The sequence below is a fragment of the Impatiens glandulifera genome, chromosome 5 (assembly GCF_907164915.1).
Source record: "Impatiens glandulifera chromosome 5, dImpGla2.1, whole genome shotgun sequence".
In the NCBI taxonomy this organism is placed as follows: domain Eukaryota; kingdom Viridiplantae; phylum Streptophyta; class Magnoliopsida; order Ericales; family Balsaminaceae; genus Impatiens; species Impatiens glandulifera.
In genome coordinates this window covers 53,082,852-53,109,221 of record NC_061866.1, presented here as the reverse complement: position 1 = coordinate 53,109,221, position 26,370 = coordinate 53,082,852, and the positions used below count along the sequence as shown (strand labels likewise).

Sequence of the window (26,370 nt, the reverse complement as noted above, 5' to 3'; positions counted from 1 at the left end):
TAAAATAAATTTATATTTATTTAATTAAAAATAATTATATTTAATTATAATTGAATATTCAATAAAAATAATTTAATTTTGTAAAATAATTTCCGTAATATTTGAATGTTTTTAATCGTAATTGACAATACAATAATACAATATTACTACTTTGTTCTCATATTTTGAATACTAAAATTCTCTAAATACATTAATTTCCAAATAATACTTATAATAAATTTTATTTGTAAAATTTAAATTAATTTTAAATTTTAAAATAAATTGTATATAATATTTAGAATTAATAAATATTTAGAATTATATGTCTTTTTGTTTTCTTTTGTAATATAGCTATAGAAATATCTATATTTTTAATATTATATAATTTCCAAATATGTTTGTTGCTCACTTTTTTGAATTTTGAATTGTGTAGATATATAATTTTCACATAGATAAAAATTATTTTTAAATATATTTAATTCTTAATAAATAAATTTTAAAATAAAATATTAAATATTATAAAACTATAAAAAGTATAAATCAATACAATAAAATGTTAATTAAAAAAAGTTATAAAAATTAAAAAAAGTTATAAAAGTAATTTCAAAATATTTAATTATTAAAATATATTAATATTAAAAACAAGTTTATTTATTTAGAAGTCATTATTATATTATTCAAATAACTTATAATTAAAAATAATCATGACTAAAAATAAAAAAAAAATTGAAAAAATCTTTAGTTTTACCTGTTTAACAAGAATTAGATGCTGTGATAGTTGATCCTCTAACTTTACATTAAAAAAATTGATAAAATAATAATTTATTGGCAGCTAACCATCCAATTTATCAAGATTTTATATTTAATATATTATTTATATTGTAAAAATAAATTTATATTTATTTAATTTAAAGATAATTATATTTAATTATAATCGAATATATAATAAAAATAATTTCCGTAATATTTAATTTTTTTAATCATAAAATAAATAGTAAAAGTACAATAATTACAATATTACTAATTTCTTTCTTTTTACTTTGTCATATTTTAAATATTAAAAATTATTTATTTAAAATATTAAAAATTATCTAAATACATTAATTTCCAACTTATTTGTCATATTTTAAATATTAAAAATTCTCTAAATACATTAATTTTCAACTTATAATTAAATTTATTTGTAAAATTTAAATTAATTTTAAAATTTTAAAATAAATTATTTATAATATTTAAAATTAATAAATATTTAGAATTATATGTGTTTTTATTTTTAATATTATATAATTTTCAAACACTTTTTTGTTTTCGTGCTAACTTTTTTGAATTGGGTAGATATATAATTTTTACAATAGATAAAATTTATTTTTAAATATATTTAATTTTTAATAAATAAATTTTAAAATAAAATATTAAATATTAGAAAACTTAAAAAAATATAAATAAAGTTAAAATTAAGACAATAAAAATGTCCAACAAAAAATTGTAAAAAATAATTTCAAAATATTTAATTATTAAATATATTAATATTATAAACAATTTTATTTATTTATAAGTATTTAAATAACTTATAATTAAAATATTCATGACAGTAAAAATACAGAAAAGTATATATTTTTATTTTCGAACGTGTCGGAAGTAAAGTTACGACGGAAAGAGGCGTGTCCCTTTTTAGTTGCAGAGTTCTCCGGGAGAAGAAGAAGGTCCGAAGAAGAGAAGCTTTCGTTTGAACAAATCTTTATTATTATTATTATTAAGACGATTCGGATCCACATATGATGAAGTTCTTCTCTTAGATTGATATGATATATTCTGCAATTGGATATCTTCGTTTTCTGCTGGCTTATTCAAAGATCTGAGATCATGTCGTACGCCTACCTCTTCAAGTACATCATCATCGGCGATACCGGTAATCGATTCTCATTCATATCACTCAGATTGGATAGATTTGGATGATGATGAGGTTTCTTCATCCCTGTCAATCGTATTCAATTGAATTGTCGATCTCTATAATACCTTGATATTAATCAATAAAAATAATATCTTCCTAATTGATTTCATTGATTTATGAGAATAGGTTTGATTGCCTTCATGATTGTTTATGCCTGATAAAGAAAGCGTTTATCTTTTTCATTTTGAGCATCACATTGTGTTATAAATCAATTTTATTAACTTTTGTGCAGGTGTAGGGAAATCATGTCTTCTTTTACAGTTCACTGATAAGAGGTTTCAACCTGTACATGACTTAACCATTGGTGTTGAGTTTGGGGCTAGGATGATAACAATTGATAATAAACCGATCAAGCTTCAGATTTGGGACACGGTTTGCTATTGCTTTGAATGTTTATACAATATATGAACATCTTTTTGATCTTTCTAATATGAAAATCTTCTTTGCAAGTTATTCAGGCTGGTCAAGAATCATTCAGGTCAATTACGAGATCTTATTACAGGGGAGCAGCTGGTGCATTGCTTGTATATGATATTACAAGAAGGGAAACATTCAATCACCTAGCTAGCTGGTTAGAGGATGCTAGGCAACATGCGCATGCAAACATGACTATCATGCTTATTGGTAATAAGTGTGATCTTGCACATAGAAGGGCTGTAAGCACTGAAGAAGGGGAACAATTTGCAAAGGAACATGGTTTGGTATTCATGGAAGCATCTGCAAAAACTGCTCAGAATGTTGAAGAGGTACATACATCATCATTTTAGGACTTGAGATTCTATTTTAATCGATCTGTGTTCCCTCTGATGAAAATTACGTCGAGTGCAGGCATTTATAAGCACAGCAGCTACAATTTACAAGAAGATACAGGACGGAGTCTTTGATGTCTCAAACGAGGTTATACTATAAGATATGCATCATTACTATTAGTCTATTACCAATATTAGGATTTCTTTCCCTAGCCAGTTTTGGACACAATTTGGTCCTTATAGGATCTTGGTTATTTGAATTTAATCTCAAGCAACCCATTAAATTATCTCATCATCAATCTCTTTTTTTTTATCAAATCATTATTTTTATACACTTGGGATCTAAAATATTGGTTTTTTGCAGTCTCATGGGATAAAAGTTGGATATGGTGGGACTCCAGGGTCTTCAGCTGGAAGAGATGGCTTAGCCGCTCAAGGAGGAGGTTGCTGCAGTTAGTTGAATTTGTGTCCACTTCTCGAGTGTTGGTATTTGCATAATATTTTACGCTCGATTGGTTCTCGAACATGTTGTGTAGCTTTTGTTTTCCTTCAATTTGTTACATTGTTGGCAATGTTGCCATTTCTTCCGGTTCATTAACATGTTAAATTTCTAACACTATAAAATCTTTGTTCCTAAGGATTTGATATCAATTATATTGGGTCGGTTAAGGATGTCAAATATAATCTATTGAACTGTGTTAGAATTCCTTCCAATCAGGAGATGTCAAATATAATATGTTCATTATATATAATAAAAACAAATATATATATATATATATATATATTTATATATATATATATATATATTATTCATATTATATATATAAAGATAATTTTATCATAAAAAATTATATTTTATTTAAAATTATTGTATAAAATGTGTCTCATAAAGATTTTTTAAATCCAAACAAATTGAGTATAGTAATGAAAATCCTTTCTTGGCCTATTGGTTCAATCCTCCAAGTTTTACCATTCTCAAAAAAAAAAGAAATGTACATATTTTTCAAAATTTTGAACTATAAATTCATTTTATTAGTTATTATCAAATAGTAATTTGATATCAATAAACTACATTTTAATATTGATTTAAAATATATAATCTATGAGTAAAATTAATTTATAAGGTATTGTTTGTTCATATTTGGATTTAATTAAATTAATCTCATTTCAATCATCAATTGCTTAAAATAAAATTATTTAAATTGTCAATTAAAATATCAAACTAACTATACTTTATATAAAATTTAAATATTAAATACAAAATAATATTTTAATTATCTAATCAAAATAATCTCAGATAATTATTTTTTACCAAATAAAATTTTATCCCAAAATACAAATTATCTTTAAAAAAAAATTATATATCAAAAGAGCCTTCACAAACAAAAATAATTTTAGATTCTCACTTTTCAAAAAGTTTTTAATAAAGATATCACTAAAAAAAAGAAAAGTTTTTATACAAATAAATATATAATATTATAAATTTATTTCTTATTAATATTTTATATATAAAGATAATTTAATATTAAAAAAATAGTTTTAAAAATATTGCATAAAATGTGTCTTGTAGAGATTTTTCCAATTCAGCCTTTTTTTTAACCCATTATTTTTTTTCTCAATCCACCAAGCTTCACCATTCTAAAAAATGAGAAATATACATATTTTTCAAAATTTTGAATTATAAATTCATTTTATTAGTTATTATCAAATAGTAATTTGATATCAATAAACTACTTTTTAATATTAATTTAAAATATATAATTTATGAGTATATTTTTTATAAGGTATTGTTTGATAAATATTTAGATTTAATTTAAGTAAACTCATTTCAATCATCAATTACTTAGAATTAAATTATTTAAATTCATTAATTAAAATACCAAAGAAATTATACTTCATTTTATATAAAATTTTAATATAAAACACAAAATAAATTTTTAACCAGAATAATCTCAAATAACCAAATAAAATTTTATCCCAAAATATAATTTATCTTAATAAAAATGCTATATATCAAAAGACCCTTCACAAACAAAATTAATTTCAGATTCTCACTTTTTCAAATAGTTTTAATAAATTAAGATAGGACCAAAACAAGAAAAGTTATGAAGAAAACTAAAAAAATAATATTTCAAGCCTAATTAAGTAAGTGGGCCCAACAAGCAAATCTTTGTATTTAATGTGACCCACCCCCACCCTAAATGAACTATTAATATACTTTTCAAGATTTCTTATTACTTTTCAAGATTTCTTATTTTGTGTGTGTTTGTTATCATAAAAAAATTGTCATTTTTTAAAAATAATTAAAATTTTGAAAACATACAATTTTAAAATTAATATTGGTAAGAAATAACAAAAAAAAATCTACACTAAAATAAATATGTTGAAGATATCAATCTTATCTCAAAACAATATCTCTTTTATAAAAATTAATGTTAATTTGTCATTTTTAGTTCAATTACAATAATATAAATTACATTTACAACTAACTTATGATTATAATATTACTCACTCCTCAATTAAAGTATTTATTCTTTAAATAAAAGTTTTTGAATTAAACTTTTACTTGATGCATTTTACCTTTAAAAAAAGACATATCTATATCTATACAGATCGTAAAAGATATAAAATCCTTATCTCAAAAGAATTTTATGATCACAAGAATTAATTTGTTGACGTCTTATGAATACAAATTTAACATAGAATTAATCACTCACGGTCTCTTTACGTTATATTGTGACTGATTTGTACACTTTGTTACATAAAAATCATATTGGTAATTATTAAAGATTCATGTAATATTATATAATAACATAGAGATATCTTAACTATATCCTAAGAATCTCTAGAATCATATAAACCAACTAGAAAATGTTTAGAACAGATTTTTTTTAAAAAATAATTATTCATCTTTTAATATAAAAGTATCAATAAAATAAACTTTAATAAAGAGTTTCACTTTTACAAATAAAATAATATATATAAAATGATTTGGATTGAATTTCTGTAATATAACATTAGAAAAGTGTTATTATCTATCTGTTTCAAATAAACACATAAGAATTTGTTGTATAAATACAGAGTGTGGCTGAGATTATAGTTCTGTATCTGTAGATCAAGAAAGAGAGAGAAAGAATGTTTCAAATTCATAATCGTGAACTAGGAGCGATGCAATTGAATTTGGCAACTATTCATGAGCGGTTTAGATTTCAAATGATGAATCCTCGTGTGAATTTGATGAATCTTGGTGAGAATGTGGTCAATCTTCGTGAGAATTTCATGAATCGTCTTCATGTTGATGGTCCTCTGTTTCAACAACAGCTGCTGAACCCTAATCGGCACCTTCATTCCTCCTCTGTTCCTCCACCTCCACCTCCTTCTCATCATCATCCTCTCATGTCAATGACAAGTGAACCAAAACCTCGACTTCGATGGAATCCTCATCTTCATTCGAGATTTGTTCAAGCTATCAACCAGCTTGGTGGCCCTAACAGTAATTACTTTTCTTTTCTCTTTTTCAGTTTCTTTATCATCGATCTATCGTTCGTTGTATATCTATGTGTGTATATGCATAACTTTTCGTAGATAACGTGTGCATAATTTATTGCGTGTATAACTTAAGGTGATATCTGAATACAGTGACAACAGGTGACCTCTGAAAATTAGAGTTGGGTTGAATTTAAAAAAAAAATAACGGGAGAATAAATGTAAGTTTTACCTATTCGGGGTGGACGGTGGCCCAATTGAGTTCTAACATAGATCCGCTCATGAGTACGTATTTTGTCCTCGTAAATTTTGAAAGGGAAAAAATCATTTAAAATAATTAGTAGACAATATTTTTCAAACCTTTTTATTGTGGGTTGATTTAGATGTTTTTGGAAATAATGTAAGTCATTTTGTTACTTTGTTATGGTGAATGTTTCCAAGTGAGTAAGTTACATTTATTGGGGGTACATTATATATGCTGTGAACTAATTTGAAAAAGATACTAGTAATAAATGAAGAAGTTGAAAATATTTCTCAAAAAAAAAATAGTACTATCTATTAATGTATTGATTTATATTTGGTGTTACTAAATGATTAATTTAATGAACTAAGTAGAACAAAAAATGTATATAAAACTGATCATTTGTATGAGACTTAACCATATTTGTTTAATAATTTATTTATTCCTTTTCATGTTGAGTAACATATTCATTTTTTTTTTTGCAATAAATATATGTTAAGTTAATCTTTATTTCAATTAGCTTTGTAACATTTTTTATATGAAAATAATAATATTTGTTTTTGTATGATCTGGTAGAGGCTAGCCCCAAGAATATCCAACATGTTATGAACATTCCGGGACTCACTATTCCACAGCTGAAAAGCCACCTGCAGGTACTCTTCTTCTTCTCCCTTTTTATATTTTTCAAATAGGGATTAATTAATTGATTAATTAAGCTCTATGTTAATGTTTTTTATTTTGTTTCCTTTTACTTTAGAAATACAGACTTAAACCTATCAAAAAAGCCCTGAAAGATGGTAAGTAGATTCAAATCATTATTTTTTCATGTATTTTCAGATATTATCTATTTCGAACTTTCTCAATTTATTTTTTTAAAAAAGAGAATTGATATTGAATAATGTCTTTGTTATTTATTGATTGATTGGTAGCCCGTAAAGCAGCAAAATTCAAGGAAATAGCATCTTCAAGTTTGGGACCAAAACCATTTGAACCAAGACAGGGACCATTGGAACAGCCAATTGCCATAGAATCAAAACCATTTCTCGAACCATCAACCTCAATACCAAGGTCCGTCCTAGTATATTTTGTTACAATACTTTATATTCTTTCCGTGATTTGAATTCTTTAACACCTTATATCTTCTTTTTCATAAGTTTACCGGTTTTTTAAGCCCGTCTAGTTGAACTTTCTTTAAGTTGATCAAATTAGATTTCAGATAACTTATGACAATTCGTATCATAATTTTAATGGAACAATGGGTTTTCATTGTTATATAGGGATATTCACATTTTAATGTGTTTTATTATTTATATATATATATTGTATTTGTATACCCGGTAATTTAAAAAATTTAAAATAATTAACTATAATTATTCAGGAGGGTTAATTATGCTAGAGACAAAGCTCCGGTGACTGGAGAATTAGTGGCACAACCAATTAGCAAACCGGCACTACTGAAAGTAAAGGTAAGCAATTACTTAAAGGGCCGATAATAGTAGAAACGAGGCATAACCCAACTCGAATTTCTGAATTCATCCTTATAAACACGATAATATTTTTGTATAGGTTGAGAAGTCAGATGAGGTTGAGGATGATATGAAGAAGAAGGGAATTGATAATTCTGCTTTGTCAATGATGGGATTCCCAAATCCAATTTTAGTGAAACGAGAAAAGCAGGATCAATTGATGATGGCAGCAGCTTGTAATGGGAAATCTCCACCATTGAATCCGGTGGGTCCTGATTCGTTTACAAGCTGCGTGCAGTCTTGGCTGGTTGGTTCTCAAGTTGCCGGAGGAGGGAGGGCGGTTGAGAATCCGGCCGGGGAGGATCCATCTGCAATGGGACCTATCTGAAATTGGATTGCTAGTTATTTAATTTGTTGAATAAATAAAGTCATTTCCTTTAATAAACTCTCTCTACATTTGTTTGTTTGTTTGTTTCGGATCTTGTTGTTTTTTTATTTGAATTTTGGATTATGAAAACAGTTGAGATTTATTTTCGAATTATTTTTCTTACTCCTGAGATTTATTATTTATATCCTCAAGATTATGTCCAGGTTCATGAAAATTCATCTAGGACGGTTGGATTGATTGAATAATCTATTGAATTGGGTTCTTAGTCATGTTTTTGTAATTATTTATTTAATTATTTTATATCGTATTATTATATTTGTGTAGTTACATCCTTAGAGTTAAACTATTTTTTATCATTTTTCCTATACATGAAACATGATAATAATATTTTTTGAATGGTCAGATTTAAGCTCTTATTATGGGGTAAAATGAGATTTCAAATATTTTTTAAACCTCACACTTTATAAGATGAGGTTTTGTGATAACTATTTTGTTAACTTATTATTTACGTTATATTTATAAATAAATAAAATACCTATATCACTAATTTAATTACAGATTTTTAGCTAATTGAGAGACTTGACTACCAAATTTTAAAAAATCTGTAGTCAAAACCTTAATTCGTTGAAATTGTGTAGTTAAATTAGTGACATAATTTCTTTATTTATAAATGTCAAGTACATAATAAGTTATTATAAATTTTAATCCTAAAGAGTTATAAATTGTGAGGTTAGAAAGATGTTCGAATTATATATTATGTGTGTGTGTATGATGGGCCAAATGCTTTTGAATAGAAGAAGAGAAAAGCCCAATTTGTATTGAATTATATATTATGTATGTGTATGATGGGCCAAATGCTTTTGAATAGAAGAAGAAAAAAGCCCAATTTGTATTGAATTATATATTATGTGTGTGTATGATGGGCCAAATGCTTTTGAATAGAAGAAGAGAAAAGCCCAACTTGTATTGATTATGTGAAAAGAAGAAGCCCAACTAGTTTCTTTTGTCATCGTTCACTCCCTTACAGAGCAGTTGCCGCCGCCGACGGTTCGTCCTCCACCTCCGTCAATTAGTCAATTTTCAGACAACTAAGAAAGGAGGTAACATGGGATGAAATTACCTTATTTCATTCTCTCTGTTCAATATTTCCTTGAAAATTTGTGGCATTTCTCTGAACTCTCTTCTTAATTTTACATGTTTGTGTTTATATGAACTAACACAGATTTATCATTGTTTCGAACTTTCCTAGGTGATGGCTCTCTTTCGAGGCTCTAGACAGCCTCTGCAATCTCTATACAAGACATTAAGCCGTCCCGTTAATGGTGGATCAGGTTATTCTACCTATTCATTGCGTGGAAGTTATACCGCTGAAAGGGAATTTGAAAGATATACAAATCCGAACCCTAAGTTTAGATTCTTTCTTAGAAAATATGCTTCCCAAGTATCGGCTTCAGATCAAATGAGTCTTATAAAGCAGTTGAGGGAGAGGACCAGTGCTCCTATAAAAGATGTAAAAGCTTCTCTTGTAGAATGCAACTGGGATATTGGCAAGTTCTTGACTTTTGTATTTCTTCTGTTTGACTATAATATGTTTTTGCTGCCTTTTGGATTGGAAATATTTGATCTCTTCTTACATATAAATACTTAATTCAGATTCTGCACAGAAGGATCTAAGGAAAAGAGGAGTGGTTCTTGCTTCTAAGAAGTCATTACGCACTGCAACTGAGGGTTTGCTCGCACTGGCACAGAATGAGAGAAAGGCTGCTGTTGTTGAATTGAATTGTGAAACTGATTTTGTTGCAAGAAATGATATATTCCAACACCTGGTAATAGATTGTTAACTAATATAGTAGTTCATGTGAACCAGAAAAAAAATCGTTAATTTTGTGGAAACATGAAAATATGTCTTTCATAGTTACATAATGTATTCCTTTATGTTTGTTTTGAACTTCATGTTGAATACATTGATCTCTCATTTGTAAAAATCCTTGCAGGCTCTATCTTTGGCAAAATTGGCTTTGTCGGTTGAAGGTTCTTCTCAACAGGTTTCTGGGACCTCTGTTTTTGGACCCGATCATCTGGAGGTGATAGTTCCGCATATTTATGCCATGTGTCTAAATAGTTCTAAAGCTAGCTTTCACAATTAATTAAGATAATTTTCTGTGCTTTTTTTTTATGGCGAAAGACTATTTCCTATCTAATAAATGGAAATGTTTGTTACACTGTAGCTATTATTTACCTCTAAAACTCAATAAGTTTACTCCCAGATTCTATTACCTTTCTAAAACTAGGACGAATTTGAGTTTTGCAGTTATGATCCCAGTAACTTCTTAAGTCTATAATCCTTTTACTGATTGTCTGTTGAGATTGGAATGGGGTGACTTCAGATGTAGTTGTGCTTTGTCCTCCTGAGGTTAGTAGCTGGAGTTTATGTTTAAAACATTTGACAGGTCCATAACATAAATTCGTAGCTATGTTTTGACATTTTTCTAACTATCTTATTCATATAGAAATTTCTGTGATGCGTATATTTTTTGGTGCACATGTTCTAAAGTTTGATTAAAAGATTGATTATTTTTTGTAATATTAACATTCCTTTCAAAAATTCAATTTAGTTTTAGAGCTCTAAAGAGTTCCTCCTCGATTTATTCATTTGGACAGGAGTTAAAGATCAATCTCGAACATCCTAAACTAAGCGGTGAGATGACTGTTAAATCTGCAATCACAGAAGTAGCTGCAATGATGGGGGAGAATGTTAAAGTGAGGAGGAGCTTTGCTATGTCAACTTCTTCATTGGGTGTAGTTTCCACATATCTCCATACAAGCCCTCAACCAGGTAGAATACTGTTTGGGATGTAGAACCTTGCATTGTTATTGATTTTATGCTAGCTCTTTACATGACATATTCGAAACATTTTCTTTAGGCTATGTTTGGTTACCATGAAATTGGAATTCGAATTAGAGTCCATTTTCAAATTTATTGTTTGTTTGATTATTTAAAATAAGGTTTTTGAATTGAAACTATATGGAATTGAAATGTGTATTATTTTTAATTTTCAATTCCAACCTTTTTTACATGGGAATTGCAATTTTACAAACATAATAATTGAATTGTAATCCAAATTCTAATTATGCCCATCCCTACATAGGCTAAGAGATGTTGAAACTTTTTAAATGAAAAATGTAAACCTCCTGTCATGATATTAGAAGGCTTAAAGCTTATAATTTCTTGGATTTTATGACAATTGGTATGGTTAAAGGCTATAGTTTTTTGCTCTAACTGCAGGCTTGGGACGTATTGCTGGAATCTTATCTCTCGAAACAGATGGGAATGTTCCACATGATGCCCTCCAGCGGGTTGGCTCTGAATTGGCAATGCATGTAGTGGCAGCTAAGCCTTTATTCTTAACAAAAGATCTCGTGTCTTCCGATTCGCTAGAGAATGAACGTGAGATTCTCAAGTCGCAGGTACTAGCTTGGTGTTTGACTCTTAAAATTGAAAAACTATGATTTTTTAAAATAATTTCTTAGGTTTCTTGATGCAATTTAATGGGTTATGCCAGATTTCTTTTGGGATATTGGATATTGGTTTAGTCTTTATTAGTGCTATTGTTGGGACTTGTTGATACTTCTGCAGGGGAGAGTAACTAGCGTGTAATTAATGATTGTTGGGACTTGTTGGTACTAGCTTGGTGTTTGACTATTTTGAAAAATATGATTTTTTAAAATAATTTCTTAGGTTTCTTGATGCAATTTAATGGGTTATGCCAGATTTCTTTTGGGATATTGAATATTGGTTTAGTCTTTTTTAGTGCTATTGTTGGGACTTGTTGATACTTCTGTAGGGGAGAGTAACTATCGTGTAATTAATGTTGTTATAATGAATTAGATCTTGTTTTCCAGTCATTACCAAGTTTATTTGTTTGTACATTTTTTTTTGGGGGATTTTTTTTGTTTGTTTGTTTGTACATTGATGGAATCTGTATTCGAAAATTCACCTTGAGTTAGCATGAAACTGTAGTGACTGGTAGACCCAAAAAAGCTGAACTTACACATCTTGATTTAGAGTTAATTTTGCAAAATTGTAAATTTTGATCCCCTTAGTTGGGTTTCTATTTTGAAGGCTGAAAGTACAGGGAAATCTGCTATGGCCATAGAGAAAATGGTGGAAGGCCGTCTGAGAAAATACTACGAGGAAGTAGTTCTGATGGAGCAAAAGTTTATTGTAAATGATGCCATAAATGTCAAGGTATGAAAGAACTAACCAACCGTATAATTAAAGAAAAGAAATCATAATAATGCTTTACCCAAACACCCCCGGTGGTTCACTGTTTCATTATTTCCCTCCTTTCAAGATATTTCTGCTTGTCCTTGTAATGTAGAGAATATGAATATGATGAGCAAAATTGATTCTTAAATGTGTTATTGTCAGACTCTGGTGGACAATCTATCCAAGGAAGTTGGTTCACCTGTGAAAATTGGAAACTTTTGCAGAATAGAAGTTGGAGAAGGAATTGAGAGGTTTTTTGCTTGCTTCTTAAATCATTCCAATTTTTTGTCACAACAATATGTTTCTAATTCCAACTTCTTATAAAATGCAGAGAAGCTGCCTCCATTGCACAAGATGAACACGTTGCTCAAGTTGCTTAAATGTAGTTGACATTGACGGTCCTTGTAACGATTTGTATTGAACTATTGTTGAGGCTCCTTTGAATCAACACAATAAATATAAATAGATCTACTTGTGTGCCCAAAGAACAATTGCTCAAGCAGATTGGGACCCTATTTTTTTTCTTCTAATTATCCATTAAACAATTCAAACAGGATGTGTAGTGTAGACATGTTTAATTTGTTTCAAAATCATGAAAAATAAATACCAATTTGCACTATTATATATGCATTAAAGATAACCCCAACCAATCATTTATGTGGTTATAATGGTCTGTGATGTGATGTGATGAACTGTTCCGACAGGTGGTGGATGGTGACCACAGGGAATTGTGGTAAAAGTTAAAGTTATATGATTCAGACTTCTCTTGAACCTTCTTTAACAGTAGTAGTTTTTTTTACTATAATTTTCAAAATGAATTCATAAACTATAGAAAAAAAATGTTTTATCCATGCAAATGGGAAAACGTGTTTATGGGTAATTGTGTATGGTATGGGGTGTGGCTACGATTTAGGTCAGTCTTATTCAATGCCTTCCCAACAACCTCATCTAATGCATTTGCCCCCACTTCCCCCTTTCCCTTTATTTAATATGCAAAAAAATTGACAACTTTTAATTCAGAACGACAATGGCTGAGAAGAAAAATCATGACCAGAGAGCTCTAGAAGTCGACGGCACCGGCTGGGAGAATGATCAGAAACCGACACCCATGAGGACGGTGGAGACATTCCTTAGACTTCTTCCGGTCGGACTTTGTGTGACTTCACTTGTCATCATGCTCAAGAACTCTCAAACTAATGATTACGGTTCCATCTCTTACTCCGACCTCGGAGCTTTCAAGTAACTAATCCCCTACCTCTCTATGTTTTTTTTTTTATCTTTCTTATGATTATTCATTTATTCTTTTCTTAAAAAGGTATCTGGTTCATGCAAACGGCATATGCGCTGGTTATTCACTTCTCACGGCTGTTGTCTCCGCCGTGCCTCACCAATACCCTTCAACCATGTCTCGAGCCTGGACTTTCTTCCTCCTCGACCAGGTTCTTATTTTTTTATTTTTTCCACTAGTAAATTAAAAAACAAACAACCTTAAAAACAAAAATTGCAGGTGCTGACTTATGTGATCCTGGCGGCAGGATCAGTATCGACGGAAGTAGCTTACTTAGCATACCGTGGAGACAGCCAAGTGACATGGAGTGAAGCTTGTAGCTCGTTTGGAAGCTTTTGCCGGAAAGCTACCGGAGCTATAAGTATTACATTTGTGGTGGCGGTTTGCTTTGCCGGACTTTCACTTATATCTTCTTATAGACTTTTCAGCAAGTATGATGCCCCTGTTTCTCCTCCCCTGGTGGCTGGTGGAAAAGGAATGGAGAATGGTAATATTATTACATGAAGATGAAGATGAAGAAGAAGAAAAGAGGAGATATGAAATATGATTGAATCCATCCATGATAATAATTATTATGTTTTGGAAGATTAATTACTAGTGTTTGTGTTGTATTCTAAATTTATGAGAATTATGTAAATTAATCACATAATGATCAGTAAGAATTGTGATATTTCAGCAGTTAGTTTTGTCTTAACTACTTTAATAAGTTTATAATTAAGAAAATATTTATCAAAAGAACAGAGCTAAACATTATATTTAAAAAATACATTTTTTATTCAAATAACTCATTATCAATCAAATTTTATAATTATTTTTCTCCTATCTCATCAATTTTCCCTAGTCAAATCTCATAATCAAACAAAATAATTAAAAAATGGGATTTGTCCCAAAACAATCTACATGTTTGACCTAGATGAGAAGAACTGCAAATATCATAATAAAAAGTAATTTTTTTTTTAAAAATAAATAAAAGATAATTTTGATATTTTAATATATAAAAAAAAGTTAATTCCCTTGTTGAGGCGATAAATTAGTTTTGGAATAAAAACATGATTTTATCCTAATAAATAAAGATAAAAAACCTCTAGTTAGTTGATGTTATCTTTATTCTGGATTTGAATTATTTAAATTAAAAAATATATTTTTACACTTTTTTAATCACTCAACTTTTTAAACAAAATACTAAAATACTTATATTTTAAATTATTATTTATTATTTTATTATTATATATTAATACTTTTTACCAAAAATATTTTATATATTCTTAAAATTACCATCGGTATGATTATTTTCAAATAATTAGGTTATACGAATAACAAAAATCCAAAGGCTAATTCCCTAATTTTGTAAACCTGATTTATTTTATGTACTACCATTAAAAATACATATATGATATTGAATCTGTCATAGTGGTTTGTACGGTAAATTAAGCCGTCCCCACTCTATTTATATATATAAAGTCAATAATAGTGATTAATAGGAGAATTCTAGTTAAACAAAACAACAAATTAAACTTGACAATAGTAAAAATAAATTTCATAATATGTGGAGAAAAAATAAGTCCTAATAAAATCGTACATAATTAAAGTTCTCAAATCTTTTAAACGGTCAATAGTAGGATGAAAAAAGTAATTAAAAAAAATGAACAAACTGTTTTTCTTGAATAATTTGTAAAGAGGGCTTGACATTTAAATGAGCAGTTCTTATTTACTTTTACAAAGTTTAATTAGTCTCAAGTAACACAGTGAAAAGTGAAAACAGTCAAATAAACAATGTACATAAGTACAAAGTTCAAGGCCAAATTTACTTATTAAATTATTTAATCATTTTTAATCGAGGATTAGATTTAGATCCAATAATAATTATTTTCAAAACTTATGTAAGATCTTATTATATTAACATGATCCTAATTCTTATTATATAATTAAAGATTCATCGCTCTTTCCACTGTATGTGCATATTTATTATTAAATTTTAAAAGAAATTATAGTTTATTTTGATAAAATTTTATAAAACTGTGTAAAGCTGATTTAAGATATTTTTAAAATTACTATAAATAAAATAATAATTTAAAAGCAAAAAAAAAAAAAATAAGTCAAAAATGGAATATTTCCTTTTGTAAAATGATGCAATTGAGAAGGGGAGGGCCCATTTAGGCCCATTTGAAATTCTCTTACACCAGTTACAGAAATCCAAAATTCAAAAACTCAACGGTCTTCTTCTACTATTTTTCAAACACTCACAATTAGCTATCAGCCGAAATCAAAGCTTCTTCCTCGTAGCAACTTTATCATCCCCATTTCTTCTTCTTCTTCTCTCTCTCTTCTCTTTTCTATCTTTTCAAATAATTCATTCATTCTATCTAAATCCAAAAAGTTTCAGATCTCCCACCTTATCTATTATGGAAGACGATGGATGGCATGATCCGCTTCTCATAACAGACGTTTCTTGGCAAAACGAACGAAATTCATACTCACAAGGTAACGAGCAAAGAAAAATTCACTTTCTTAACTCAAACTGTCCCCATTTGCTAATTACTTCTCACTATAATGCAGATCCCGCCGCTACAACGAGCTCAAAACCTCTGGAAATGGAAGATCGAGATCTCATTCTTCCATGCTATGCAAATGACGGTATTTTTCTTAATTTTCAATCCCTAATATGTTATTTCGTTAGATCAATTTCGTGAAGCTGTGACCTTTGTGCGATCTAGATGTACGGTGGTATGACGGAGAATCAAGTGACCTAATTAAGAAGAATTTCATCGATGGTAGGATATATTTCAAATCTAGCTTGTCATATTTACTGGGTAGATTTTGAATTAGGGTTTAATCAAGCTCTCATTCTTTCTTGCGTTTAATTAGGTCAAACAATGTTGGGTTTTTCTTTAACATCGCCGGATTTGGTTGTCTGCGCCGGTTCACCTGATATTCCAGCAATTAGTTACGAGGAATCACCAAAGTTTCTGAAGAAGAAGCTTGCTTCTATAGAATTGTCTTTAGAGAATGGTATAAACGGGCATGAAATGGAAGAAGACAGTATAGAAACTCCAATTGTTTCAAATTCTCCTTCTTGGCAAATAGAAGCTGAAGAAGAAATGCATCCGGGGTGTTCTTTTGAGCTTCTTCCAACACGCTCACCGATAATTGAAGCTGAACAATCAAAGGTATATCACATAAGAAAAAGAAAAAAAAAGAAAAAACAATGTATTTAGCACCAAAGATTAACATGAGTTAAGAAGTTTCAGGCTGAGGAGCTAGAAGAACTGAGGAAAGCTGTAGTGGATCTGAAAAGAGATAATGAAATCAAAGATAGAAAATGTCAAGAAGCATTGAAGTCTTTAAAAGATTTGCATAATGAGCTCATGAACAAGTCTATGCACGTGGGATCGCTTGGTAAGTGTGCTACAACTAGTCTAAGATAGACTAATCTGATCTGAACCGACCTAATTGTTGATTTTTCCTTTTACCCATGAAAAGCTTTTGCTATTGAGGGACAAGTGAAAGAAAAGGGCAAGTGGTTCTCATCCTTAAGGGATATGAAAAGAAACGTGAAGGTAACATTCTAATCATTGTCATTTTAATGTTCAAATTACACTTGCTTGACGATGCTTATTTAACAGATACTGAAATTGGAGCAAATCAAACTATCAGAAGAGGCCTTACTATATAACAAGAAGTGTTTGGCTGATATGAATGACATGGGTTCCATCATTCAGGCAAACTGTAAGCTCTACACATTTCTATAATTCTTAAACTTTGCACTGAAATAATTTCATGCCTAAAGCCTTGATTTCTCGGTAGTGAATCAGAGAATACAGTCACATGAAAGTCTTAAACTTAAATTCATGAAAGCGGACAAAGAGCGTAAAGAACATTACAACAAAATATTGGAGTTGAAAGGTACCATCAATCATTCTCTTCGGTTTCTTTCTACACTTGATTATATTATTCCATGTCCAGATGAGTGAACAACTAAATCTACATGTTGCAGGAAATATAAGGGTGTTTTGCAGGTGCAGGCCAATGAATCCTGAAGAAATTGCTTCTGGGGCTTCAACTGCGATCGAATTTGAAGCTGCCAATGATGGAGAACTAACAGTAAAATCAAACGGCGTTCCAAAGAAATTGTTCAGGTTTGATCGTGTATTCAGTCCTGAAGCAAATCAAGGTAACTGAAACATGACAATGGAGTCAAAACAGAGTCAAAAACATCAACATAAACATGTACATATTTAATTCGATACAACTGTTAATAGTATTTGTTGTTATTTTACAGGTGATGTTTTTGAGGACACGGCTCCACTTGCATCATCAGTCTTAGATGGGTACAACGTGTGCATATTTGCATACGGTCAAACAGGAACAGGTAAAACATTTACTATGGTGGGTACAGACCAGGCACGAGGAGTTAACTTCAGGACTCTTGAGCAGTTATTCCATATCATCAACGAGAGGAAAGAACAGTTCCAATATGAAATTACTGTAAGCGTGTTGGAGGTATACAACGAACAAATACGTGATTTGTTAGCATCTGGGACAAAGAGGTAAGTTTAAATTATAATGTTCTTCTTTTTCCTTTTCCAAGAAAAAAAACTCAATGTTTGGTACTAACAGGCTAGAAATAAGGCAAGTGGGCGAGGGTATACATCATGTTCCTGGACTTGTTGAAGCTTCAGTAAATGACATTAATGAAGCTTGGGAGGTTTTGGAGACGGGTAACAATGCAAGGGCAGTTGGATCAACCAATGCAAATGAGCAAAGCAGCCGATCCCATTGGTTTGTTATATTTTAAACTGTTTGTTAATTCTGGTTAATCAAAATCCTGAGAATGGTTTGAACTGATTCAATTAAGTGCAGCATACACTGTGTGATGGTGAAGGGGGAGAATCTGTTAAACGGGGAATGCACAAGAAGCAAGCTGTGGCTTGTGGACTTGGCAGGAAGCGAAAGGATAGCCAAAACAGAAGTACAAGGTGAAAGGCTAAAAGAAACACAAAACATTAACAGATCTCTTTCTGCACTTGGAGATGTTATATCTGCTCTTGCAACTAAAAGCACACACATACCTTTCAGGTAACTAACTCAAACTGTCTCAATGGAGAAATTTTTCAGAAATTTTCTTTTCCTAACTTTTTTTTTTTTGCATTTTACAGAAACTCCAAGCTTACCCATTTGCTCCAAGATTCTTTGGGTAAAAAAAATATATATATAACAAGGCATTTTGTGATTATCGATTTGGATTTGAGAAAAAATGATGAATAGAAATGGAGATAATAATTTGATTTGGTTTTTGTTATAGGAGGAGACTCGAAGACATTGATGTTTGTTCAAATAAGTCCAAACGAGAATGACTTAAGCGAGACACTTTGCTCTCTCAACTTTGCAAGCAGGGTGAGGGGAGTAGAGTTGGGTGCTGCAAAGAAACAATTGGACAGCACAGAGCTCTTCAAATTCAAACAGATGGTATTGTATTGCATTTTAGTAACAGTCTTTTCCCAATGTATGAACTTACAAATAAAGTCCCTTTTTCTTATGTTTCAGGCAGAAAAGAATAAGCTTGACATGAAGACAAAAGATCTTCAGATCAAGAAGCTAGAGGATACAATTCACGGTCTGGATGTTAAACTAAAGGAAAAAGACTTCAAAAACAAGTGTTTGCAGGAGAAGGTGATGAAGCATTACACTAACCTTTTATCAAACATTATAATAATTTTTTGAGTTCTTATTGCAGGTAAGGGAAATAGAAGCACAACTTATGATCGAAAGAAGACTGGCAAGACAGCACGTGGATTCAAAACTGGCAGAACAGCAACAACAAGAAGAGACAAATTATTCATTCTCAAGGCCACCACTTATCGCTAGACCTCTAGGTGACTATAAATACTTAAACGAAACCAAGCTAAACCAAATTCCGACATTAACCAAATTCAGACATGAAAATGATGATGATGCCATGGAGAAAGAGAATGCAGAACAAAAACTGCAACAAGTGCCAAAGAGTACTGGTAGAGCCTCTTTATGTCCAATACAAAGAATTCCCATGACTGGCCTAGTTCCTAGGCGGAGTTCTTTGATTCCTCTCCCATCTGCTAGGTTCCCACTTCCAATGCCAACACCATTGCCAACTATCAAGGCCGACGATGAGGATGAAGAAAATGATGAAACAAGCTTTCCTGAATTTGGACAATGGGATAATAGTCCCAAGAATGATGGGGGTGGTAAGAAGGTGATAGGAACCTGCTTATTGAGAAGAAGCCTTAAGAGGAATAATATGCAGATGAGGTCTCCTATGTTAGTGCACCAACAGATGAAAAGGGGAGGAGGTTTAAATGTGGGGATGGAAAAGGTTAGAGTCTCTATTGGAGGCAGGGGAAGAATGGCTCACAGAGTGTTGCTTAACACTGTCAGACGAGCAACGAAAGATATTCAGCCGAAGCAAAACCACAAAGACAAGGAAAGAGGATGGAATATATGATCCTCCCTCATTCACCATCATGCTAAGAGTTGCAGTATTCATTCGAAATCAGTTGGATGATAGTAGTAAGAATGAATCATCCCACTTTATTATCTTGGACCATGTACATATTTGTTTAACTTGCTTTGTTTGAATGAGTGATTTCCCTCATCAATTGGTTTTCATTGTGGATTTTTTTTAATGAAACTCTTCTATTAGAAGGTCATAACTTTTGATCTTCAAGAAAGTTTCATTTTTATCTTAAGGCTTGTAACAACTCGTGTAATAACTTTAACTGATTTGTTTGGTTGGATTTCTCACTGCAATTTTGGGATATTCGCAAAGACTTGAAGACCAGTGAAATAAAATAAAACTTTTGATCTTCAAGCAATAGAAAAAAAACACAGTATTTGTATATTGCAAAACTTGTTTATGGTCACGTTTCTAAGTTCATGGAGCTACAGTTAACATCTACCACACACACTAACTTGAGGTGTCAAATCCAGTATTTTTAAATTCTCCAAAAGTTCTACAGTTCTTATCTTCAAATATCTCTGTTGTTGCCTTCCGCAAATTTGATACAAATGTGTTGTTACAAGATGGAATATGGCATTTTTCTTACCTGAAAAGAGACATCATATTTATTGTCATTCTGAAGTCATCATCAATACCTGTATTAACTGCAATACTGAATATTTAGTACCTGTGAAAGAATGCTGAATTCCTAATTCTATGCAATAAGCCAAACTGTTCATCTGAAGATTCTGAAGATTCGGATGTTATCTCTCCCATTATCTTTTCGGCTGAAGGTCCCATGTCACGAACAAACTTGAGGGATTCGGATAATCGATTTAACAGGTTTATTAAAGCAATGACTTCATTTCTCTGTAATTCAAGCTGCAAGGCAAAGTCAATATTAGTACTTGTTTGACAAGGCGAAATATTCCGTGACAAAAATTGCTTACAGGTTGATTTGGAAGTTTCTGGTCATCAACAGAGAAGAGGATCTTTAAGGCAGTGCCAAGACCAAGAACTTGAAGTTTTCCCCAGAGACGACACTTCTCACATCCTACACAATCCATCAGGGCACTGCAATATGTGAAAAAAAAATACAAAACTCAACAATCCAACCATGATATAAAAGCACTCTATGGTAAATAAGAATTGAACCTTGTGTGCTAATAAACAAGAAATAAAGAAAGACCTGATATTTCTAAATTGCTTTTGAATCTGCTGCTTCAATTCAGGATGGCCTTTTCCCTGCCACAGTTTAGCTTCATCAAAAGGAAGTGGGCAAGAAGCTTCTAGTTTGGAGTTATAAAGCAGCTGACGTAACAAGGACTGTGCTTTCAGATCCTCTGCATGGTTACTCGTATCATACTCAGCCTGCTCCAAGTATTCTTTTGCCTGAAAACACACATTCCAAATCAATAACCTCATAACAAGGATCAGTTCTCTCCAAATGGTCATTCTCATGCAGCAAGAACGCACCTTTGTCACAGCTCGCAGAACAAAGAGGTGTGTGAAGTACAAATTTCTGACACGGTCAGGGTATCTTAGAACACGGTCATACATCAATTGAAGATTGTTCCCCCACTGAAAATGGGAAAACATAATTAGACAGTTTCAGGTGAGCCTAAGCATGAGCATTTAGGGTTCTACCTCCAACAACATCCAGTTACTTATTTCTATTGCAGTAAGATCGTTTCAAACTCCTACAAACTCTTTCCTAGATTACTTTGGCCTACATCAACATTTAACATTATTACACCTCCTAGTTGGAGCCACGACAGAAGGAAACATGAGATTACAATTAAATTTTTAGGGTCTTGAATATTCTAAGAGAACTAGAGGGGAATTATAAAAGAAAAGAGATAGCAGGCAGATAGAGTAAGCATTGAACTATAGACTCATAATGGAGAATTTGACTGCATAATCAAATATTGATAAGAAGAAACGGGATTAAGAGACAAATGTACTACAGATACAAGACAGAAAATTAACCTGGTTAGTAGCCTCGTCAAGAAGATAATCAGCAGCTATGTGGATCGAAATTGAAGTGTGAAGACCAGATATCAGCTTGTACAATACTTTTTTCTCCTGGCAAGTCTCTCCAGAAGAATCTGCATGCACAACATCCAGAAAAAAAAAAACTAAGGAATCTCAATCTTTTAAGAAACTAGAAAAGGGGACCCAAAAAAACCTTAGCTAATACCATATCCACACCAAAATGTTTTAGTGAAGAAATATATCCCAACATAAAAATTCAGAAAAGACATTTGTTGTTCAATATATAGACCTTTATGCTATGTCTGGTTCGGGCAGAATTGCAATTGGGGTCTAATTCCAAATTATATGTTTGTTTGATGTCTTAAAATGAGTTGAAATTGGATTTACAATTCGAATGGAATTGAATGTATATGATTTTTTAGATTGAACACATCCAAACATAGCCTTGAAACTTTAGATTGAAAACATCGACCTTCCTAATCTGATTGCAGATATTGAGCAAGAAAACTAATTTTCATACAACCCTGAATAGCAAATTCTCAATTTGATCAATAATGAACCAAGATTAACTTACATTTTGGACAATTTTCTGAGTAAACGGCATCCCATATCCTTCTGGCAGACGGACCAACATAGCCAGTGTAACGTTCAGGATTCAATTGCAAATTTACATATGTCATCTCAGCTGCAAAAGAAGAGTAATATTTGAATTTGAAGCAGTATTCAAACAATATTGTCATAAAGTTGCAACCACTAAATATATTTACAAAGGGTAACAAAACCAATACCATTATCAGTCTCATCATCATTAGTCCAGGGATTGTCTGTTACACTCCATCCTCTGAAAGCCTTATTGTCCAGTGTTCGATCAACTGCAGCCTGAGGATTCCCTTCTTGGCAAGCCAAATCATCCGAAGGAAGCCCTAGCCTTTTAAAAGGCTCGGGAAATTCATTTTCCGGGCATTCGCAGACACTGCAATCACGTAAGCGGCACATACCATCATCAGGCCAGAAAGGACAGTCACACCATAGCTTAACCTGTCATATCCCATGCTTAATATAGAAAAATGGAAAAAACTATACATGGTGTTAAACAAATGGAAAATCAATGAATGATTTATATACCATTCATAATGATATTACCTTGAAATATCTAAAGAATGGGGTTTGGACAAGCTCTTGCAACAATGGATGCAAAACTTCCTCATTGATGGTATCAGCAGTCTCATAGTCACAACAACAGTCTTCCACTATACCTGTGTATTTCCGTGAATCCTGAACAAATATGAGAAAGAAAACCAGAGTTAAGCACAGAAAGAATTATAATTGGCAGCAATGAAGGGGGTAAAAGAGAGAACCTTGGCGCAGCTGCATGATTTATTAGCATGTAAGAAGGAATGTCTGGAAGAGGCGACTGCGGCGGCGATCAAGACCGCGATCACCGCTCCGACAATCCACCGCCACTTTTTGCTGCTCTGGTCCTTTTTCCCCGCGGGCTTCCTTTCCACCATGACCATACGAATTGGACTAAGACCTGAAATGAGTATAACAAAATTTGAAAGAATAAATCTTCTGTGTTATCAAGAAAATGCCAAAACCCTAAATCTTTCCTGTTTATAAATAGATAAACTTGTTGAAAAATCACAGAATGAAATCGAAATCATTCAAGATACCGATGATCTCATTTCAATTCAGGGATTTCAGATATTTCTGAGGGCGGATTATTTCAGGGTTTGAGATTTTTACAGCAAATGGTTTTTGAATTTTGAGATTTGGCAGACTCACCGTCAACCCTCAGACAACAAAGTCAAGATTATGGAGAGAGAGAGAGATACGCGCGCTTCACGGGGTCCCTGTCTGCTTCGGTTAAAGAACGTCGGATATATTTGTTTACTTCGCTATGAATTGTGATTATATATATAGTGTTATGTAATATCATTTTTATCAATTTAAACGCTACGTTATGTTTGGTCGTTATGTTTGGTCGTTATGTTTGGTCGTTATGTTTGGTCGTTATGTTTGGTCAGATCGATTTTTTTATCTCGAATTTTTATAGTTCAAATAATACGTTTCATCAACTGTTGAAGAGTAATTTGTTGTTTATATCTCCGATTAAGTTGATAATTATTCTCGAGACATAATGTCTGATACTTAACAATAAAGTAACAGTAAAAAAGACGAAATAATCGAACATTAAATTATTTTACTTTTTTTAATAACAAATTGTTTTTTCAATATTTCGACCAGTAGATAGTTTATTTTCACTTAATATGATATTTTTGGGCGTTAATTACACTCTATCAGCTAACAATAATTTAATTGTCGCTCATAATATTTGGTCCGACACTCGTTTAGAAATTTAAATGAGTTCGATTTTGATGTAACACTCAACAAATTGTTTGATTGTTGAATTTTTTTTATTAATAGTTTATTTTATTACTTGTTTATGGAATTTAATATATATAAATATTAATTATTTATTTTAATTTTGTAAATGTTATTTTGTATTATTTATTATTTAATTTTTTAGTCAAGGTGAGATGTCAAATTGATGTTTCCTACTTAGACCAGACTATTGTAACTCTTATTTAATTTTAATAATAATTAATTACTTTATTTTTTTTGAAAAATAATTGAAATTAAAATTTACCACTTTTAAAAAGTAGGTTTTGATAGATTGCAAAAATATTATTTTATAAAAACAAAAACAAAATCTTAAATAATTCCTTTCTAGAGTTAACCTCAACTAAGCAAACAAGAACTAAAATGATAAACAAATTAATAAAACATACTAATGTACTTTGACTTTTCTCTAAAAATATGTTTATATAAATGAAAATACATTTAAGCACTATTTTAATTACGACTTATTGAATTAACTGTTAATAGTTTATTAACATTTGAAGCGGTAATTTAATATGTATGTTAATAGCAAGTTAATTTTAAAATTAATTTTTATACCATAAATATTAATATACATAATAGAAATAAATATTAAACGTGTTATTGTTCGTTTAGGGTTTGTTTGGATAAAATGAAATTATTTGTATATTATAATCCATTGTTCTATTTGTGCAAGTGGATTAGAAATAAGATAAAAAAAAAGTATTATCTAGCATTCATTTATATATTTTAGTGGATTTAAGATTAAATAAAATTTAAATATCCTTAAATTTAACAGGTAATATTTTTTTAATATTTGGTAAGCTACTTTACAAGTGCGCGTCACGATGACGTGTTTAGCCAATAGGAGCTGGGTATTTCGCCATGTCAGCTGATAAGGATGTATTACGGGTCAAATACAATGTCTAAAATAGATTATTAATATTTTCTTTCAGATTATATTTCCTTTTTTACCTTTATCCTTTATATTATTTCTAATATATATAATACAACATACAGTTAGTTAAGTTTTAAATAACTTTCATATATAATTGTTTATATTATTTCTAATATATATAATACAACATACATTTAGTTAAGTTTTAAATAACTTTCATATATAATTGTTTGAATAGTTCATGTACATTTTTTTAAGTATCTTTCATTATATATATAATTTTGTTTGAATAATTCACGTATATTTTTTATTAAATAGTTAGGCTCTTTCAAATGATAAAAATAAGAACTCTAACTAAGAATAATTCTTATTATATTTTTTAAATTTAATCTATCTTGATAACTAATTTAAAATTATTTATTGCTTAAGGTTCCAGCTAGGTGGGTGTTTTTTATTTTGAAAATAACTTATTTAAACTAATAAACTCATTTTCTTTTAAATCAAATTACATTTATTCTTCCTCTCAATTCATTCTCACTAAAAGGATAGTCGCATTTTTATGTAAATCATGTCCACGTAGCCGATTCAAGTGTATTATGAGTTTTGTATTACAATATTATATTTTATATTTTGTAATCTTTATCCTGATATTTACATTTTAATTATAAGATGATTATACATTTTCCTCTTCTTCAACATTAAAGTTTTTTTTTTATTATTGTTTAGAGATAATTTTCAGACATAACACAAACACATAATGTCTAGATATAGATGAGACAAATATGTAACAACCTCGTCTTCGTGT

At 30.4% G+C, this 26,370-nt stretch overlaps 5 protein-coding genes and 1 pseudogene across 5 annotated transcripts; 5 read left to right on the top strand and 1 right to left on the bottom strand.

Annotated features, from left to right (window-relative positions):
• Positions 1 to 1,637: 1,637 nt before the first annotated feature.
• On the top strand, positions 1,638 to 3,343 carry LOC124938753 (ras-related protein RABB1c-like). Its single transcript, XM_047479254.1, has 5 exons — positions 1,638 to 1,888; positions 2,163 to 2,302; positions 2,389 to 2,676; positions 2,759 to 2,827; positions 3,044 to 3,343. The coding sequence occupies exons 1-5, from the start codon at positions 1,843 to 1,845 to the stop codon at positions 3,134 to 3,136; spliced, it is 636 nt and encodes a 211-aa protein (XP_047335210.1). The 5' UTR covers positions 1,638 to 1,842; the 3' UTR covers positions 3,137 to 3,343.
• A 2,461-nt stretch (positions 3,344 to 5,804) lies between these two features.
• LOC124939706 (myb family transcription factor PHL13-like) lies at positions 5,805 to 8,260 on the top strand. Its single transcript, XM_047480151.1, has 6 exons — positions 5,805 to 6,172; positions 6,983 to 7,059; positions 7,164 to 7,203; positions 7,336 to 7,474; positions 7,785 to 7,872; positions 7,973 to 8,260. Exons 1-6 carry the CDS (start codon positions 5,815 to 5,817, stop codon positions 8,258 to 8,260), a joined length of 990 nt encoding a protein of 329 aa, XP_047336107.1. The 5' UTR covers positions 5,805 to 5,814.
• Positions 8,261 to 9,220: 960 nt separating this feature from the next.
• LOC124938084 (elongation factor Ts, mitochondrial) lies at positions 9,221 to 13,149 on the top strand. The gene is made up of 9 exons (XM_047478456.1): positions 9,221 to 9,360; positions 9,510 to 9,807; positions 9,914 to 10,086; positions 10,255 to 10,344; positions 10,922 to 11,096; positions 11,547 to 11,728; positions 12,384 to 12,509; positions 12,693 to 12,781; positions 12,862 to 13,149. The coding sequence occupies exons 2-9, from the start codon at positions 9,513 to 9,515 to the stop codon at positions 12,908 to 12,910; spliced, it is 1,179 nt and encodes a 392-aa protein (XP_047334412.1). The 5' UTR covers positions 9,221 to 9,360; positions 9,510 to 9,512; the 3' UTR covers positions 12,911 to 13,149.
• A 393-nt stretch (positions 13,150 to 13,542) lies between these two features.
• Positions 13,543 to 14,496, top strand: LOC124939850 (CASP-like protein 2A1). The gene is made up of 3 exons (XM_047480304.1): positions 13,543 to 13,769; positions 13,846 to 13,969; positions 14,038 to 14,496. The coding sequence occupies exons 1-3, from the start codon at positions 13,558 to 13,560 to the stop codon at positions 14,320 to 14,322; spliced, it is 621 nt and encodes a 206-aa protein (XP_047336260.1). The 5' UTR covers positions 13,543 to 13,557; the 3' UTR covers positions 14,323 to 14,496.
• Positions 14,497 to 16,055: 1,559 nt separating this feature from the next.
• Positions 16,056 to 20,611, top strand: LOC124937914 (annotated as a pseudogene).
• A 53-nt stretch (positions 20,612 to 20,664) lies between these two features.
• Positions 20,665 to 23,914, bottom strand: LOC124937915 (endoplasmic reticulum oxidoreductin-1-like). The gene is made up of 10 exons (XM_047478246.1): positions 23,644 to 23,914; positions 23,429 to 23,560; positions 23,074 to 23,323; positions 22,860 to 22,970; positions 22,280 to 22,398; positions 21,767 to 21,871; positions 21,480 to 21,682; positions 21,241 to 21,364; positions 20,979 to 21,172; positions 20,665 to 20,897 (listed from the first exon to the last, which is right to left on the bottom strand). The coding sequence occupies exons 1-10, from the start codon at positions 23,800 to 23,802 to the stop codon at positions 20,894 to 20,896; spliced, it is 1,401 nt and encodes a 466-aa protein (XP_047334202.1). The 5' UTR covers positions 23,803 to 23,914; the 3' UTR covers positions 20,665 to 20,893.
• Between the last annotated feature and the right edge of the window lie 2,456 nt (positions 23,915 to 26,370).